The sequence below is a fragment of the Heptranchias perlo genome, chromosome 32, assembly GCF_035084215.1.
Source record: "Heptranchias perlo isolate sHepPer1 chromosome 32, sHepPer1.hap1, whole genome shotgun sequence".
Classification (NCBI taxonomy): Eukaryota; Metazoa; Chordata; class Chondrichthyes; order Hexanchiformes; family Hexanchidae; genus Heptranchias; species Heptranchias perlo.
In genome coordinates, this window is record NC_090356.1 from 4,321,628 (window position 1) to 4,342,145 (window position 20,518).

The window sequence follows — 20,518 nt, forward strand, 5'->3', positions numbered from 1 at the left end:
AAGGACAGGCCAGGTTAAACACAGCTCCATTTTAGAGGCTTAACATTACAACTGTGAGCAATTCCACTGGAGATCTGATTGCTCAGCTTGATCCAAATTGACTGCTATCTTTGAGTGTCAGTACAACAGAAGTGCTTCCTCCATTACTGAACTATTACTAATTCCCTTATACAGCATAGAAAGGGACATTCCTTTTCTCCCCCCGCCCAGGTATGTTCCTTTTCTGAATCAGTCTGAATAAGATGCACCTCAGTCACACCGAGAGTTCACCACTCCAGCTGTCTCCACCACAATCGTTCTTATCTCTCTCTATTTTATTTGATACTACTATGGTTATTGCTTCTCAGAACTTTCCTCTCTTGTTCCTCCTGAAACTCCAAATACCCTGTCACGCACGCACACCCCTTTCTGTCTACCTGCTTACTCTGTTGAAATCAAGAGGTAGTTTTAACCTAACCTGCTCAGCAGGAAATTGACCGGATCAGATCAGCCACCTGTTTCCTGCTGGCAAGATTAGGTTGAAATTACCTACCCCCCCCAAACTCCCTCAGTCTCCCCTTCCTCCTATAATCTACAGACTATTGAAACCCAAGCTTGCGTCACAATCCCTGGCCTCTCCACAACAGAAGGAACTGAGGATTTACCAGCAGCTACCAATATACAGAAATTCCCTCAGTTATTGGCTCCAATTCACCTCAGGATGTGCCTGTTTAGGTCACTTCCTCTCAGGAAGTACCTGAGCAGTGGCCTTAAAGGGACAGACCAGGTTAAACTCAGCTGCACCTTAGCAGCTGAACATCACAACCATGCTCCTGACCCCAGACCGCCTATGAACAATGCCAAGGAAGCTCAGCTAGTTCAGTTTAATTCTTCATTTACCCCAACTTCTCTCCTCCTTTTAACCTAAGGGCCTTGGCACCCCCCACCCGAGTTTCTCACCATAAAAACTACCTGTTGTATCGCCATTTATTTCTTATCAGAAGATTTCTGCATGAGCCACGTTTGTTTGATATAATATATTGCAGCTTTAAACAAATGACTGAAAGATTCTCAAAGTAGACAATATCCAAGGAATTCATTGGCTTGTTTGGGTCTCTTTGACCTCAGTTACAAATGAGTTGTGATTAAATGATACTGCTCAGAAATATTAAAGGGACAACCTGATTTCTTGGTGACACTATCAATGTGCAGTCATATTAGCGTGTGATATGTGAAATGATATCTTGTTATGTCATGTGTGAGCTGGCCTGTTGTTATGGATTTCTAGTCTTGTTGCATTTCTACACTGTCACTAATATTTTTAAGTTCCTGCATTTATGATGTTTACCGAATGTACATTGGGGAGTATTGTTACTGTGTAAGGTACTGGGTGATGTTGGGGAGGAATTGCCTGCGTGCAATGTGTGGCGATACCATGAACAGATTCTTTCTGAATGCACTTAGTGTCGCATGCACACTGAACACTGCAATTTTTCCCCTCCTTTGCTGTAACCCGTGTCATGCAACACCTGAGGCCTTATCGTACTGAGATGCCCAACTTTAAGCTGACAAAGGCGACAAGTCAGGCAAACTAGATCAGGGGAGCCCCAATTAACTGCTAGGTGGGGCCCACGAGGTTTATATGAGTGCCTGTCTGAGGTCATGACAAGAGTGGCAGCATCTGGGACCTGGCTCCTTTAATGCAATGGGGCGATCGATTCAGCGACGGGAGTAGATTTCGAGGAACAATTTCCAATGCTCGAGGCTCGTCAATTCGACGAAAAGTGTGAAATTGAAACCAATTGAGGACTTGCGCCAGGAGCCAGGTCCACCGTTTGTGTCCCTCGGAACTAGATTACACAAACACTAATTCTTTTATTGAGGTCATCGTTGGTGGCTTGTATCTCAGGGAGTCTAGTAGATCACTAGGGCTGCAGGATCACACACAGGTCCTATAATCCTGTTCACTGGGGCTTTCGAAGTTGCCACAGCTGATGAGACACACCAGTGAGAAAAGGCCTTACTGCTCCAGTGTGAAATGGAAGAGTTTTAAATCCAAGCTCAACCACAGAAAGAACACCACAAAAGAGAGCTGTGCACTATTCTTCCTTTCTCACTCGTGTAAAAGACTTTCACACTTGTAAATTGTGGTTGTCACAGTAGCGAAAAGCAATTGTGAAGCACCGTTTCAAGTGTAAGAACTTCACCTCACAACAGAATAAATTGCACCCGCCATGGAGCTTCATGTGACGGGAGCTCACGTTGGGAATTCAGGTGCCGATGTCGGCTTGCCCTGTTGGAGGGCCCAGGTGATTTTCTATCCATTAACGGCTGACCTCCACGCCTGCTAGCGCTCCTGTCACGTGAAGCTGTGCAATGGAAACGCTGAATCGTAAAACTCACTCCAATATCTTCCCCGACTCAGGTCATCCTGTTAGCCGAATATGCAAACACGTTTGGAAGGTAGATTTTGCAATCAGCCTTACCCTGGTGAATAGAGGGGAAACCCCGTGCTGTTGGCTTCGCACAATCTTGTCAGCACTTTTGATTTACTGATTTTGCACTATTGTTTTTAATGCATATGATTCACGCGTTTAAAAGGTGAAGAGTGAGAAAGATGATCTCTCTCCTTTCAATTCTGGCAAGTCGCGCACATTAAAATACTAACAATGAGTCAATAAATTGTTAATTACCAACACTGACCATAAACAAATTGACAGGAGCAGGGTGAGTGCCAACAAACCCCAACGTTATACCCTGGTGCTGTACCATGTACGAACGAGTAATGCATTCGTACCCAATTCCTCTCTGCACTATCTTAACGGAGACATTGGCATGTTTACTTTAAATGGCTCAACTCTGCTTTCAAAATGGCAGACAGAGGAATTTGATATGAATGCATTCGTGGTTGGTGCAATAATATCATCACAGTGGAATTTTCAGGCTCCTGGAATCGACTAAGAATTGTCAGAGTGAAGTAAGATGTTGAGTTGACAGCAGAACCCAGGAAACTTCAGGGTCAGTTATCTCTCTGAATGGGATTGCATGTTACACTTGGGTACCTTTGTGACTGACATGAAAAGTACTAGCACAGAGATAGTCTGGAAAATTACTAAGCAAAGGAAAGGATCGCCCTGTATGAACATACAATCCAATTTTATTTTTATTTACGTCCCTTGCTAGCTCCTACTGTTTTGCTGTTCAACCTGTTGGCACCTCCTGGCCGGTTTTGCACTTATTTAAGGTCAATTAGCAAAATATCTCCTTTGACTTGGAGCCCATCTCTTGTCCTAGCAGACAGCTATGGGAGAATGTACAGCCCCACTAGTTACCCAATTGGTGCTTGCAGTCAGGGACTATCAGAGGGAGAGTCACCCTAAGCTGTTCCAACACCCAGCACATTTATCGAGCTGCCCCTTGTTTAATTCAAATTGTAGGAGATCAGTGTCCACGTGCTGGCTGCTTTCATTGAAACTGCTAAACTTGGCCCTGCTTTTCATGGGTCTGTGATTCTGCCACTGGGAGGACCATGTTTAGCAGCATCAAAGCAGAGAGCCAGCTTGCAGACACAGGTCTCCCCTGACATGATATACACCAGTGTAAAAGCAGTTTCAGTGGCTCATCAGAGAGAGGTTGACAGAACTTTCCAGACTGCCCAGCCTCAGGATGGAGGAACTCTGTGTGGCTTGGGGGGTGGGGGGGGGAACTGAAGCTATATAATCATTTATTGCACCCTCCCCTGCCCCTCTGTTCAGACAGATTATTGACACAAATTGGATCAGAAAAGGGGGATAAATTCCCTGATTTCCCCCTCAGGAATCGCACTTGAAGGGAGCACAGGGTGCCATTTCTAGTTAAATGGCAGCAGCTTGGGGGATGGGTTATTGTGGTGTTCCCAACTTCTCCTGGGATGTAATGGCTGTCCACCCTTGCTGTGTGGACTCTTACTATCATTTGAACAACAAAATGGTAACTGGCACTATTTGGTCCAAATCTCAATGCATTCGTGCAGACTTGTTGAGATCCTTTTTACTCTCAACATACTTCCAGACAATGGTGAAGCTAATCCCAAAGTTCTATTAGGAATGGAGTTCCAGGATTTTGACCCAGCGACGATGAAGGAACAGTGATATATGTCCAGCTAGGGACAGTGGGGAACTTGGAGGTGATGGTGTTCCCATGCACCTCCCAGGTGGTAGAGGTAGTGGGTTTGGGAGCTGCTGTCAAAGATACACCAATCTTTTTACCTTAAGCAAGTGTCAAAATATGTGAAAGATAAATGCTACACCCACAGATTAGGAATCCATTTTTCTCATTGACAAATTAAATTAATCTTGTGCATCGTTTGATTTGAAATTCCCCTTCAAGCGGGAGAAGAAAGTTGGCAGGAAAAAAGAGAGGAAATAATGAAAAATGATTGATGAAGAAGAATGCACTTAGTTATAATTTGTCACCAACCAGTCACACCATGAAGGTGTTTATTGAATGTACCTGGAAGAAATTATTTAACCCCAAGAGGATATTCATTGTGAATAATGTGAGCTTACTCCTGGCTAACAAGTGTATTCTGGCCCAAGCTTGGATCAGTTGGTAATGCTCTTAACCCTGGGTCAGAAAGCTCCGTGTTCAAGCCCCATATCAGCTCTGGACTGGGTTGATACTCTGTTCCAAGCTGTATTTGTTTAATAAGTAAATCTGAGCAACTCGCGGCAGTTGTTACCAAGTGATGCAGTTTGTCACAACACTGACTGTTCCCCTGTGGAACCTGCGTGTGTTTAGATGGACAGAACAGGTTGTAAGTCGCTTTGAGGTAGGATTGGGTTAAACCTACCCCAGAGAGAGGAGATCTCTCTCTCCGGTGGGGGGAATGGGGGCAACTGGGTGACACAGTGGGGATCAGCAGACTGTCCTTTCACATCTGGGACTACGAAGGACCCCTTCGCAATTGAATCCTTCGGGTCCATATTTTTTCATAAGACTACCCGCCCCCTTCAGTGCTCATTGAAAGCTTAGCACAATGTGAGGAAGATGGCAGAGAACTGAGCTACAGTGTTAGATTACCTTGTTTCTATTCTAGAATCTTGGAAATAGCCCCCAAATAGCAGCCTAGCATTTGGATGTACTTTACAAAAAAGAACTCACAGAATGACACCATTAATGGACCTTATCTCTCAACATCCCTTTAACATCCTTTTCTTTTGCCTGTAACCTGGAATTTGCTGTGATTGATGCTTTTGATGTATTCAAATCAAATTTCCTTCTCCGCTATTTGAGCAGAGGTGTTAATCCATTATGAATAAACATATTGACACCGCCATTAAATGACAGGCAGAGGAGCTTGATATAAATGTGTTAAATGTGCGATAACCTTACTCAACGATCATTTGTAGGCTCCTATCTCTCGAATTTTAAAAATACATTTTAGTTTAATTGGCGTGTGGTGGTGGATTCAACAGGGCAATTGGCTGGGAGTGATTTCTGAGCCTGATAGGCTGCAGGGGCTGAGCTAACAGTTAAGCAGGTAACATTTCATTAACCTCTGCGATCTTCTCCGTTCAAGTGTGCGATCCTTTGCTCTGTCGAGATCTGTTCTTTCACAGATGTCACCTGCCATTGTCTTCCAAAGAAAACTGTTCCAAAAAAATCTACAGTCAGGGAAAAGGATATTTAAATCTAACAACAGCGTGCTTTCAAGTGATGTTAAAAAAGGGAATTATTTCATGGGACCTGGGTTTGAATCGGCCCAAACTGATGGGATGAAAGTCTCCTCTCTCTGCCCAGCTGTTAAGGTCCAAATGAAATAAGTTCTGACAACCTCAAATTTTCGAATGAACCCGTATTTTTTTTTATAACTTTTATGTAAGTAAATGTCGCCAGCCTAATGTGATATTAGCAACAAACTCGTTAATGTCTGTTAGAAATCTCTCTGACTATTTTGATGAAGGGGTTAGTGCCTTTGCTAAAACAGGAGACAGAGCAGATTCATACAAACACATTACCAATATTAGCACGATTTCAACGGTAAAAGATAGAATTGGGGGTCTACAGTACCCAGAATAAACTGGAAAATGAACACCCCACACAGAATCACTGCAGTTAGCTCACCGGCTGAGTTTGTTCAGTTGCGACTTGAATGCTTCACCCCTGGAAGTCCTACTATTCTGTGTTCACTTTTAACGCTCTGATTCCAGTCCTGACTTGCAAAACAGGCGCTACAAATACGAGGAATTTAAAACGTCCGAGCGTCAGTTCTTTGTGTCCAATCTCTGCCCAGTGTGAGATCAGGCACAGATAAGTAAATACAGCAATTTGGGAGGAAAACAGAAAAGTAAATTGTCAACACACAGTTAATGTTCTGTGCCCTTTACCTGTACCCAATGTAACATCAGACACACAAAAAAAATCAAACAAAAACAACCAATTCCTCTAAAACACTTTACTATGGCTATCCACAGCGCACTGGGAGGAAAGAAAACCACATTTGCTGGAGTCTTAGAGCTGAACCCTTACATACGCGGAGGGAGGTAATTCTATTACAACTTTCCATCTCAAAAATTGTACTGTCATTCTGTCACTCTGCTTGTACTTATTTGGTTGATGCTGTAACGAAAAACATTTCTGGTTGTATTGTCGTTAGAAATCTTATTGTTATAACGTGTGCATTGGGAACTGACACAGTCCGAGAGTGAGCCTTAACTTAAGACCAGTGGTTTTCAAACGTTACTCTATTGGGGGGGAGCCCCCCTCAAATATTGCCGCACTCCCAGGGACCCCCTGCAAAATATTGACACTTTCCTGGGGATTCCCATCCAAATATTGACTCAATCCAAGAAATCCCCTACAAATGTTGACATATGCCCACCCAGGGTCCCCTACAAATATTGACACATGTCCAGGGCTCCCCTACAAATATTGACACATGCCCTGAGATCCCCTGATAATATTGACACGTGCCCAGGGTCCCCTGATAATATTGACATATGCCCTGGGATTCCCTACAAATATGACACACAGGGATTCCCTGATAATATTGACACATGCCCTGAGATCCCCTGATAATATTGACACATGCCCTGGGATCCCCTGATAATGTTGACATATGTCCTGGGATCCCCTGATAATATTGACACATGCCCTGAGATCCCCTGATAATATTGACACATGCCCTGGGATCCCCTGATAATATTGACACATGCCCTGAGATCCCCTGATAATATTGACACATGCCCAGGGTCCCACTGATAATATTGACACATGCCCTGAGATCCCCTGATAATATTGACACATGCCCTGAGATCCCCTGATAATATTGACACATGCCTTGAGATCCCCTGATAATATTGACACATGCCCAGGGTCCCACTGATAATATTGACACATGCCCAGGGTCCCCCTGATAATATTGACCCATGCCCAGGGTCCCCCTGATAATATTGACCCATGCCCAGGGTCCCCCTGATAATATTGACACATGCCCAGGGTCCCCCTGATAATATTGACACATGCCCAGGGTCCCCCTGATAATATTGACACATGCCCAGGGTCCCCCTGATAATATTAACACATGCCCAGGGTCCCCCTGATAATATTGACACATGCCCAGGGTCCCACTGATAATATTAACACATGCCCAGGGTCCCCCTGATAATATTGACACGTGCCCAGGGTCCCCCTGATAATATTGACACATGCCCAGGGTCCCACTGATAATATTAACACATGCCCAGGGTCGCCCTACAAATACAAATATGGCACAATGCCAAGAAAAACGGTGGCAACAAACAGAGACAGCCATTTACACCATTTCTCCAGGGTTTGTGACGAAGTTATGCTGAGAGATCAGGAGAATCTCATAGAAAGTCTCCCCTGCTGGAAATAATGGATGAGAAATATTCGATCCCTTCTAATATTGACCTGCTCCCAGAGACTGCCCTGCAGTTATTGACACACTTCCAAAAGGCAGTGTCTTTGTTTTTTTTCCATTTGTATACAGCAACAGAAAAGTGCTAGTGAATCAGTAAATACAGAAAATAATAGAGATCCGCTGACCTCAGAGACCCCCAACAGTTCCTTTGCGGACCCCCCCGTCTGGGAACCCCAGTTTGAAAACCTATGGTCAACAAAGCAAGTTGCCGTCTAAAGCAAGCGCCTGTTAAGATAATTTTTCACATCTAGGCCTATGGAATGTTCTGAGATAGAGACACAGAGCCTGAGTACACGTAGTGTAACACTGGCTATGGTATGTGCTACAGGGGAGCTGCATGCCATTTATATTGAAGACTACACTGTTTGGAGGGGTGCTTTTATCTGGTTATTGAAGTGTTGGGCAAAATGAATATAGGTTTTTCTGTCACCTACACAGTTTGTCCCAATCTCAGATCTAAACTCCTAAGAACAAAGGAATGAGAAAAGGCTGTTCCACTGAGGTTCAGCTCCATGTTTGGGATGCTCTCTTTATCTTAGTGCCACGCCTGCACCCCTTCTCTCCCCCACTGAACAAGGAGTCTGTCCACCTCCTTTTTGAATGCTTCAAATCCCTCTGCTGTGCTGGGCTTAAAATGCACAACGTAATGCTGCACATGGTCAAGAATTGGCAGGGACATGTGCACAAACCCCTCCGTTACTGAAGGCACTGATCATGCTGAGGTACAGTTCCTTGGCTACTTGTAGCCCTTTGGTACCTTACCCAAGTTGCCAACCATCGTGGATGGGCCTGGACAATGAACGTTGACAGGCTATCCAATCGTACCCAACCTAAACATCTAACGTTCTCACGTTCCTGCAGAGCTGCATTCACGAAGCTTCATCATCATTTCCTTATATGGAAATAATCAAATTGATAAGTGGATTTTTTTTAAAAACTTGCTCCCCGGTGGCTGAGTGGGTAAATGCCTCTGCCCTGTGTGTTAATGACCATATAAAGTCGAGTTTCGATCCCTGGTTTGAGTTGGCTGATCTCTTCCAAGGCCTTCACTGCCCTGACCTACGGAGAACGAATCAGCCTGGGTTCCTGCACCCCAGTGACCAATTCTGAAAACTGGGCGTGTGTGAACATTAGGCGAGGACAGGATTGGGGTCGACTCTGATGCCCCCCTCTGTTGAATAGCCTGCTGATACTCACACATGAAGAATAGCCACTTGGCTGAGATATCGGAGCACTCGCAGCATCCATGACCGTACTCAACCAGGAGAGAACGGGAATAAGAAGAATAAAATTCTTAAACGTCTTCATTTTTATTTTATTTGGTTCTGCAGGGATTAACCTAATGTTCTGATCTATCTGTCTGTGTGTCTGCAATGTTTGTGAATTAATGTGTAATATCTATGTGAGTGAAATTTTGTCTATTATTAGATTAATGCACAAAAAAAATAACAATTGAATTTCAGAAAGTTATGACGGTGGAGCTGTAAAATGGAATGGTAATTTGATGGAGCGTGGTTGTCATGGAAACCGCAGCAAACCTTTGTTTGTCTGCCAAACATGTGACTTAATTCACAAAGAAACACATCATTGTAATGAATGTCAAAATATGTCTAATCTCTCCTAGGTGCCAATTCTCCCCCCGCCCCCCACTTCAAAAACAAAAAAAAAGAAAAAATTACAGTCTTGTAATTGTGTCTACACCATCTCTGGATCTTTTATCAGCACAACTAAAATTAGATTGGGGCGTCGTCTGCCATTAGCAATAATTCTCTTTGCATGACCGACTTTTCTTTGGATTGAGAAGCCCAGGTTGAAGGGACATGGCCCACAGAGCAGGAACACCACCAAGCTTGGAAAGAGTAGGAGAGAAGATGGGCTGAATCAGGAAGTAGGGATTATGCAACGGCAAGCTTGGGTTTTACAGGAGGAAGGTGAAGAGTTCCACAGCTTTGAGAGTTGGGGACGGTGCGAGGAGTCTTGATTTCAACACAGTGAATTTAAAGAGTGAATGTGGCACAACCGGGCAGCACTTTGTGAATGAAATGGATCTGATCTGAGAGCAATTTAAAAAAAAAAGAACATGCCTCAAATCTCTGTGGGGATTATCCCGATCTCGCGCCGTAACTCTGGCACAATGCCGAGAGAAACGGTGGCAACAGACAGAAACGGCCGTTTACACCCTTTCTCCAGGGTTTCTGACGAAGTTACGCTGAGAGACCGGGAGAATCTCACGGAAAGTCTCCCCCACAGGAAATAATGGATGAGAAATATTAACAGAGAATCTGTTGGCATCCAGAGAGCTTCTGTTTACATAAGGACTGGCAGCACTGGCAATGAAAGGGTTAATCTAAAGGGGTTAGTTATCACATGATTGACAAAGCAACAGGGAAAGATTCCTTTTCTTCTCACCCTAATTGGAAGCCATTTGGGATACTTTGTTTGAGGCTAGAACAGATTATCTTTCAGGTAGACCCTTGTTTGGGAGTCAGTGACGAGGGGTCATCAATTTAAAATTGTCACGAAGTGAGTTAGGAGAAATTTCTTCACACAGGAAGTTGTTGGAGTATGGAATGCTTTGCCATAGGACCTAGTTGAGGGAGAGACATCTTTTATTGGAAGAGCAGATAATTATTTGAAGCAGAGGAAGATACAGGGCTATGTCCAAGATGAATGGTACACACCGTGACATTTACCTGTATGTGACCTTTTTCACAGTGTATTTGGAAGTGTGCTGAAGTTCCCCTTTTGTTGGGAGTGATTTTCTCCCTGCCTCTCGGTCCCCATGCACCATCCGTGGCCAATAGGACAGGCAGGCAACCTGGTGCCACATCTGTGCTATTCTGAACCAGATCGGCCCAGCAATCAACTCGCTCCGACTCACACACCCCCCCCCCCCCCCCCCTTCTCTGTGTGGAGCCTGCTGGCCTCTCCCTCACCGCTGATATTAGGTGGGAGATCGCAGGCACGAGCCCTCGGACAAAGCCTCACCCAGTGGGAACATGGATCAGAGAATCAGGTGCAAAAGTCAGCATGCCCAATTCCTGGCGCTCTGAATTTTCTGGTGATTAATTTTATCCTGGTGTCCCTGGGAGTTGCTCTTTGACACACAGAATAAATACACTTCAACAACTCTCTGGTTACTGGTTAAAGCCAATGGTTACTGGTTAAATGACCAATGTGAAGACCAATTAACAATAACTTGCATTTATATAGTGCCTTTAATGTAGCAAAACATCCCAAGGCGCCTCACAGGTATAATCAGACAAAAATGAACATCGAGCCAAAGAATGAGTTATTAGGAGGAGTGACTAAAAACTTGATCTAAAGAGGTGAGTTTTAAAGAGTGTCTGAAAGGAGGATAGAGAGGCGGAGAGGATTAGGGAGGGAATTCCAGACCGTAGGGCGTAGGCAGTGGACGACGGTGGGGCGAAGGGATTGGGGGACGCACAAGAGGCCAGAATTGGAGGAAAATCAAGGTAGAAATTGGCTTGGGACGATAGCACTTAAATTATACTCAAATTCAGTTGGACATTATTTTCCAATGACTTCAGTTGGGGCTGATTTCTACCCCAGAGTGTTCTCGGAGGATTATAGAGCTGGAGGAGGTTTCATTGCTGCTCGGCTAAAAATAGTGATGGGTTTGGGGGGGGGGGGGAATCAGCCCATAATTCTGTCCCTGGTAACAAAAACTATTCCATTGACTCTTGTGCATGTGCAAGGATATAGGGTGCGAATAGGTCTGTGATGCCCTCTGTGGTAGAATAGCCTGCGCACACTCACTGTTTTCGTGAAGAACGGCCACTTAGGCAAGATACTGAAGGGTTGCTAGTGCCCGGGGGACCCTTTCCTCAGGAAGTAGTGAGTGGTCTCAGGAGAGATGGGGAGAAAACTGGGCATGGAGAAAGTTGCAGGTGATCCTGAACCAGTTCAAAGTTCACGATTAATGCAGTCAGCAAACATTTAAATACTACGTGTCCCAGCCCCTTTACACACAGTTGATTATTTTTTTCACAACTAATTTTGTTCCAGCAAAATTGTCAGATTTCAGGGTGTGGAACAATCATGGAATCTACGAACTTCTGGTGCAGATGTGGAGCCAGCAACGTAATCATTAATGTTTGCTGCAAAGAACGTTTGTTGATTGGTTCAGTGAGTAGCTGTCAGAGAAACACAAGCAGCTCTATTTTTTGCTGAATGACTTATTTTCAGAGTATGCCAGCAAAGTGCCTGCTGTAATTGGTGAAATAATAAGTTTCTCACTGCTCATCACAAGCCAGTCGTGTTGAAACCAAGACTCACCTCATGCTACCTGCTGTTCCGCAGATTTTTGTTTTTTAAATTTTGTGCTCATCAAGGTGCAAGCACTCCCACCTCAGCTACCACACAATTAGATGCAGAGTAAAGCTCCCTCCACTCTGCCCCATCTCTAGGCTTCAGAAGAGTGCCCCCGACCATATCATTTTTTTCAACACCAACCATCACCCCTTCCCCCACCCTTTAAGAAACAGTATTTTGTAGTCCCAAAGAAGATGGCAGAATCCTATTGGTTTGAGCCTCAAACAACCGACTGCTTCAAGGATCTCTGCTGCCATGCAGCAATCAGGAGATGCCACAGAAATGTCTTTCACTCTAACCAATGCAATCTGGCATTCCCAGAGGAGGGGCATTATAGGACAGTCCCAGCACAAGGAGTTTGAATCCCCACCGATTTCTAGAAGCAGATATTGGGCCAATCTGAGCTGCTTTTGGTGCATAGCAACCAATCAGAATCAGCTCTGATTGGTCCAATATCAAACTTCTAGGAAGCAACAGGGATTCATTCATGGGATGTGGGCATCACTGGCAAGGCTGGGATTCATTACTCATCCCTAGTTGTTCTGAGAAGGTGGTGGTGGGCCATCTTCTTGAATCGCTGGTGTTGGTTGGATACAACTGAGTAGCTTGGCTAGGCCACTTCAGGGGGCAGTTAAGAGTCAGCCATGTTGGCATGGGATTGGAGTCACATATAGGTTCAGACTGGTAAGGACGGCAGGTTTCCTTCCCTAAAGGGCATTCATGAACCAGTTGGGTTTTTGCAACAGTCTGACATCCTCTTGGTCACTTTTATTTCCAGATTTTTTTTTAAACTGAATTCAAATTCTTAAACTGCCACAGTGGGAATCAAACTCACATATTCTGGATTATTAGTCCAGGCCTCTGGATCACTAGTCCAGCAACATAAACACTTCACCTCCGTACCCCTAATCTCAACAGCCTAGGCCAGATTTGAGGCCTGGGTCCCAGGGGTGAAAGTATAATCCACTGTCTCTCCTCGTCCTCAGGTAAGAGTTTGGCTTATGCGGTCATTTGAACCTTTTTTTCATAAGTTTGCTGCCTTATAGTCACCCCTAGGTATTGTCACCCTTTAACTCACTGTGTCTATTGACACCACTGTGTCAGCCAGTGAGTTGGAGGCAGGGCAGGACTCACAGCAAACAGTCTACTTTACAGCAAATATCTCCAGGTGTGATTGACGGGGGAATTACCTGATCATCTCCATTGTGGCCAGGAATAGCGGTGTCACTGTATGCAGTCCCCTTTAACTACTGTCATTACCGGTCACTCCTTGTTACTGCGTCCTTGATATATTTGTTGACAAGAATGTCTGTAACTTGATTTTGCTCTTTTTTCTCTCTCTCCCTCCCTTCAGAGTGAAAGAATTGAGAAAGGCCAAGGAACCTGAAGATTTACAGAAGCACCCCATAGCAATGTAACATTGCTTCCTGACTGTTTTCTTTACGTTTATATCAGAGACATTTACAAAAGATCACTAGAGATTTGGGAAGATTAGCAACACTCTCATCGCAACAAGGCTCTAGAAACTTTTTTTCTCTCGACTACATCGGCACTTTTATGGAACTTTTTTTAAAGAAAACAAAACAAGGCGCCATAGAACTTGCAATTTATTGTTTTAAGAACTCGAAAAACTAACTTGTAGAATGAGATAACCTCTTTACCAGCCTGGTGCGTAGTACTGTAAACTTGTGTCAAGGTTTGCAAGACAAAAAACAAAAAGGGGGTTTATTGTCAGGAATAAGCAAATGTATGTAGAGAAAACAAACACAAAAAGAGTGAAGAAAAGCAGGTGAGTGGACTGAGGGGAGTATTAGACTGAAAGGAAAGGCGACACGCAGCTTATGTGGATGATTAGCCTGAGCCAGGGAGTTACAGCTATTGCATGTACCACTTAGTGAGTGATCAAGACCGCACTGTGGCGATAGGGACTGGTCCAATACAAGGCGTAGAGTTTTCCTCTTCGACCCTCTTCCTCTTGTCATCAAGCCCATCTCTCGGACAAGGTACTGAAACAATATACTGGGATAGACCAGACTCTGGGGAGGAGAGGGGAGAAAGGCCCTTCTCGTCAAGATATTTATTGCAGGTGTTGTGCAAGTTGCCAAAATATGAAAGAGGCCACTGGCTGCGTTATAATCGTTCCATTCAGATAACTGGGTCAAGTGGCCTTTTCTGGATAACCTGGTACATTTCTCTTTCCCTCTCTTTCTCCTCTCTCTCTCCCTCTCCCTCACTCCCCTCTTCATCTCCTGAATGGAACCCCCCACACCAGAAGGACTGCGGTCCTAATAACCCTTTAAGGACCAATGGTAGCCTCTTGGGGCCAAAAGTAGAGAGTAGCACGAGGCTCGGATTTTTCAGTGTATTAGGAGAGTGTTGCAGATTCTCGCAGTCTGTGCACCTGTGACCTTCATCAGCGATAATGCAAAACCAATCAGTGTTTTAGTTGTTCTTCAACAGACGCTGGGTTGGAAACTGCGACGGAAATCAGGTTTCAGTGGCCTCTGGAATCAGCCTCCCAGAGCCGCACCATTTAGGAGACCACTGTCCCTGTGCGATTGGACAGGATGCTGGGCTGATTCAAGGTGGTTGGCAGCTTTATGCCTGGATTTAGTCTAATAAGATCTGGACTGTAGGAAGTAGCTCGTAAAAACGTGGGCCGAAATCTACAGTATTAGTCATCCTCTTAACTCACGTAGGGGTGTCTCCCCAGCAACGAGAGGGAGCCATACCCTGGATTGAGTGCTACTGGGATGGCAGTCTCTGATTTCCTCCCCTCCTCAAGACCCTGACTCCCTGCCAGGGTACCATGGGCACCGAGCACCCTCTGGTATCATATCCATTTTTCACGTGTCAGCCCAGAGTTGGCAGGCTGTTTGACCGTGGGAGGCATCGCGGCTAAGTCCATACCCAATGCCGATGCGCATGCACCTCCCGGCAGGGCTCACTAGACAGCGACCGGGAGCAGGAAAGCCAGCTGATTTTTCCCTGTTTTCCTCGGCCCCCCCCCTGCCCTAGCTCAGATCAGTTAGCACAGACCAGGGGTTGAACCTAGGATCTTGCATGGCCTGTGCGACTCAGCACCACACCAGACAAGTGCGCTCATGCGCTGAGCCAGCAGAGTGCCCAGGCAATCTTTTAAGGTGTTATAAAATCAGCAGCCATTGTAATTGCTGCAGATCCCAGCATAGCATCAGGAGTGAACACCCCACAGACAGACTCAGTATAAACACAGCCAAAGTCTTTTATCTCCTTGAATCCCAACTCCCTGCAATGTCCAGTTCACTCCCAGTTTGAGTAATTATGTGCAATATACAATAAGTGGATTTATCGCGTATTAACCTCAATCTGTTTCTAACCTTATGCATTGATCAAGTTCGGTAGAGTATCCTACAGTATACATACTGTATAAAAACATACAGCATGCACCGTATTTAGCCAGCCGAGTATTCAGATCCCCCTCAGGTGCTACGTTGAAGTGGGTGGGTCATTTAAACAAGATAATACAAGAAAAATTAAATAATGGAGCGACTGCATGTGTATAAAGTATTATGGTAGATTTTTTTTTAAATGTGTTATCAAAGCTTACAGTATTGCAAGAGCTGAGAGACTTTAAGATGCTGGATCAGGTCATCTCGAGATACACGGCCAAGAACCGACACGAGACGTTGTGTGCGAACACCTCCTGCCACCATTTTCTTTTTCACCAATATTTTCCTTCTCTGTTCTCATCTCCTCCTCTCCTGAAGGCTGTTCACAGCCACAGGCACCAGGTGCTTTCCATTGTCCTGGGCCAATATTTATCCCTCAACCAACACCACTAAAAAACAGACTATCTGGTCATTTATCATATTGCTGTTTGTGTGAGCTTGCTGTGCGCAAATTGGCTGCCGCGTTTCCTATATTGGGACGTCCTGAGGTCGTGAAAGGTGCTATATAAATGCAAGTCCTTTCTTCCTTTACTTTATCCAAGTGCTCATTTTACAGAGGATAGGGAACATTCTCCCTCTGCACCAGCCTGAGAGGTCCATTTTGAGGGTCGGGAGCTCATTAACATAGGGCCAGGCCGAGCCACCTCATTATCAGGAGATATGACCGAACTTCGGGCCTGGAAATAGGGGGTCCGATCTCTGGTGAGAGGGGCGGCCGCAGGTTATTTTTGTGGAGCTCAGAGGACCACTCCAGCTCCTCCCAGCCTCACGAAAATAAACAAGTAGTCGCCTTCGGGCTCCTCTGGGGCTGGACCGTCAGCTGATACCGACCGGGCCGGAACACAGGGCACACATACACACACACTCTCACACACATATGTACACATATATACACACACACACATACACACACAGACACACACAGCCCCATCCAGTCCAGTCATATATTGGCAACGGGATCCTATTGACGTGGCAGGACCCCGATTTAAATGCCTAAGTTAGCCGTGTGCTACCTGGGCCGCCTATCCCGCGGACCCTGGGAAAGTGGACACTGTAGGAACGTAAGTTCTTCCCCGTGAGTTTCAGGGCCAATACCCCTCTCCCCACCCCACACGTTTTCGCCGGGCGGAAAGCCTTGAAATCTCGGCCCACGTCCCATTCTGCCCATGCCCAAAGTCCACACGGGCACCTTCCAGTTACCGCAATCAGGAGTGGGAGCCCTGGCTGATGCTTTTCGGTTTCCCCCAGCCCTCTCCCTAATCTGGTACGTTGAAGCCAAATGAAGCCCCCCCCAACCTCCCACCTGGAGAGATCAGCCTCCCTCATGAAGAAGCCCAGTTCATGGACCTCGCGATCGGAGGCTCTATTTTCAGGTGTTGTGTGTTGTACAGATGACAGCAAGAACTGCTGTATGATGCCACAGAAGGGCACCTGACCCAGTACCATAGGGTGAAGTGCGACCTATACTTGGGAGCTTAGTACAAAAGGGTTTGAAAACGGCCATTTTCAACCCCTTTTGTACAAGGTTCTCATTAACGGACAAACATTACATACCCTTCCCGTTTATTACCACCTTCTGTGATTCAGGTTGCTCTCCTGTGAAGCCTGGTTTCACTGTAGCTTGTTGTGCAGTGGACATGTCCTGCCCAGCCTTGTGCCCAGTTGCCGTATGATTCTTTGCAAGCAGTGCGATCAAAGGTTAATAACATGAGTTCAGAGGGTTGCTGGTTCTCCAGTTAGAAATATTATGTTGGTTTGAAAATCGACCAAGGGGTGCATATCCTTTCAACAGCAGCCGGTAATTGGTCTGGTCTATGTGAAGACCATTGACTAGTGAAAAAGAGGTTTTAATTTCCCCAAACATGCGTACCAAGTGCTTGTGGGAAGAGTACAGAGATTAAAGATAGCCCAACTTCCCACACACACATATGGCCTTATGTGTTGAAGGTGGCACTTCCTTGTTTTCCAGATCCTATACCAGTCGGGGAAGTTGAAGAAAAACAATGCCTTCTATTGGACCTGGTGTATTGGGTTGGTGGTTCAGATTAGGTATAAACTGAGATATAGACAGAAACACAACAAACCCTTCATAAATTCATTATCAACACAGGGCCAAATACTGTGGTCAGGTCGAAAACTTCATCGCTCTCAATGGATGTGTTCTACTCTGTGAAAGTCGCACATTTGTATTATTTTAAGCTTTGTTTTAAATCACTGAAGGGTAGCTTAACAGAATGCTCCCAGAACTACATGTGCTTAAAACATGGAATGAAAGTTAGAGAGTGTAAAATGCATCAGTATTCCCAGTAGGCAGCATTTCCTTTGCCTATACACTGGCATGTTGTCTTTTGATACATCATTGTCAAAGCTATTAAATTGAAGCATTATCGCTAACTGTGGCGAACAGTTGAATGCACGAAGTTTCCAACGCAAGAACCTTACCCACTTAATCCGTATTTCAAATGGATCGCGGCAACAAAGGACAAAAGGTCTGAGGGAGGAATGAAAACTAATGAGGAGACCAGGCTAAAAATTGAAAACATGAACAAATTATTTCCTCCTCCCCACTTCCCTCCACAATATGTTAACAACAACAACTTGCATTTATATAGCACGTTTAACGTAGTAAAACATCCCAAGGTGCTTCACAGGAGCGATTATCAAACAAAATTTGACTCCGAGCCACATAAGGAGATATTAGGACAGGTGAACAAAAGCTTGGTGAAAGAGGAAGGTTTTAAGGAGCGTCTTAAAGGAGGAGAGAGGGGGAGAGGTTCAAGAAAGTCCTTTGTAATCTTTATTTTGTTTCTTCAGCAAATGTGAAACATGCCGTTAAAAATATTGTGACAAAAAAAATGACAAACTACCCACTTTGCCTTTGAGGTTATGATGTATGAAACACGCCCACTTCAGACTGTGAACCATTCGGATCGACCGGTGTTTCTAGTCTGTGTGACGTAGATTAAAACCGAGATGGCGTGTGGAGAACACGCAGTGTTCCACACCCCACGCGTTTGAGGTAGATGTTCCCTAGCTTTTCTCTACCTGACCATAGTGCGGAGCAAAAGACGGAAGTTGGGGGGGCGGGGGAGGGAAATAAAAGTTCCACATAAGTTGGGCGTTCGCCTTTTCCAAAACTCCCAAAACCTTTCTTCCTCAGCAGTCACTGTCACCTAGCTAGTGTCCTGTCACGTCCAGCACTTTATTTTGCCTTACTTTATAACTTTTTATTTAGTCTGAACTTTTTTTTTAATATATATATATATAATATATAAATAGTTTATTTAAAGCTTTGATTATTTAATTTATTTTTTCTGTTTTTTTGTTTTAAAAAGCATTTAAGCTTTTTAGCCTTTCAAAAATAGGACGATCTTTTTGAGGGGTCACATTCATTGCCTTGACATCATATGAGTCAATAAGGACTAGTATGATGTATTCTGCTGGCCAGTAATGTCCATATTCTTGGCTACTGTCAGTAACCTGGATGGACTCTGTATATATAGAAGAACATAGTAGGGGAAATGAGTGCAAACTGAATGAAAAAGCAGGGGATGCCAACAATGAATTATTTTACTGTGAGTGGTTAATGAGATTGGTGAAGGCAGAATGGGAATTTGTATAGTTTTATCTGAATGAGCTAGCAATGTGGATATACTGTTTGTATATATTGTATATATACTTAAAACGATGAAAAAGACCATTGGAGATATGTGCATGACTGTAATGAAAAAAAACAAAACAAAAGGAATCATTAGAAGCAAACGACCTGTAAAATGGAAAAAAAAATTATTTCACTGTAAGAATTCCTTATTTTAAATGTTCTTTAGAAGGACATTTTTGCTAAAGCATGATTAATTGCAACAAAAAAAACTACTGTACTTAGAATTAGAAAACAAACAGCAAAATGATATAACTGAAAAGGTTACGTTTACATATTTCTTTTCCTTTGGCTACCAAGACTTTCTCCTTTGCCAATGGGTGCCAAGTAATGTGAATGCTGTATTGCTAAATGAAAAAGACACGACATTAAGTTATAATCTTTGCTGAGCAGATTACTGTAAGGATATAATATATATATATATAGCATTATACCATAAATCACTCTTTGAAAAGAAAGATTAACAGACATTTTTATGTTAAATACTGTGTGTTAAATACCGTGAAAAATGATGCGCATACACACACACACACACACACACAAAATAAATTTTAAAAATATATACGATAAACAAATCTGACAGTAATGGAGAGAATGTCCACTTCATCTGTTCATCTGAGATTAGAAAAAAACAGGTCATAACATTGCACAAAAAAATACTTAAAAAAAAGAAAATTCTAGAAAATGCAAAGCTTTGTTGCACACTCGCAACAGCCCAGAGACGTGAGCTACGACACTCCTGGGGTTGCTGACACTTGCATGTGATACTAGTGTAGGTTTCTCCTTTTTTTCTTTCTCTTGCTCCCTTTTCTTTCCTCTCTTTTTCTCTTTCTCCCTCTTCTCTCTTTTTTTTTAACCTTTTTAATTTTACCTTTTTAAAAAAAATTTCTGTTTTTGTATGTCTGCATGTGAGAGTGTCGCTGGATCACAGCTGTTTAGAAGCTTTACAAGGGATAGCCCAGCTGCCAGAGTCATGCAAACATTTTAAATTGCCCTTAAAAATTATGTAAGATGTTTTTGAATGCTTTATAATCCTTTCTGCTGTAAATTAAAAAACAAAGAAAAATCTCCTCATGTTAGTTTGTTAAATTTATTTCGAATATATATCGATTGAAACTCACTAACTTTCTCTTTCTCTGAGCAACTTTTTGACTCTTGCATCCAATGGATTGGTTATTGGATCATTTCTGG

General features: G+C 44.0%; 2 protein-coding genes across 2 annotated transcripts in view; both read left to right on the forward strand.

Moving 5' to 3' along the window:
• The window catches only part of camta1a (calmodulin binding transcription activator 1a), an 801,272-nt gene extending 780,871 nt beyond the window's left edge, over window positions 1-20,401 (forward strand). Inside the window, exon 21 of the mRNA XM_067970230.1 lies at window positions 13,593-20,401. Coding sequence (XP_067826331.1) covers window positions 13,593-13,656 — 64 coding nt within the window. The 3' untranslated portion in view covers window positions 13,657-20,401. The remainder of the gene's footprint in view (window positions 1-13,592) is intronic.
• LOC137300942 (vesicle-associated membrane protein 3-like) overlaps window positions 1-20,518 on the forward strand; it is a 69,729-nt gene that overhangs the window by 8,799 nt on the left and 40,412 nt on the right. The gene's annotated exons all lie outside the window — the stretch shown is intronic.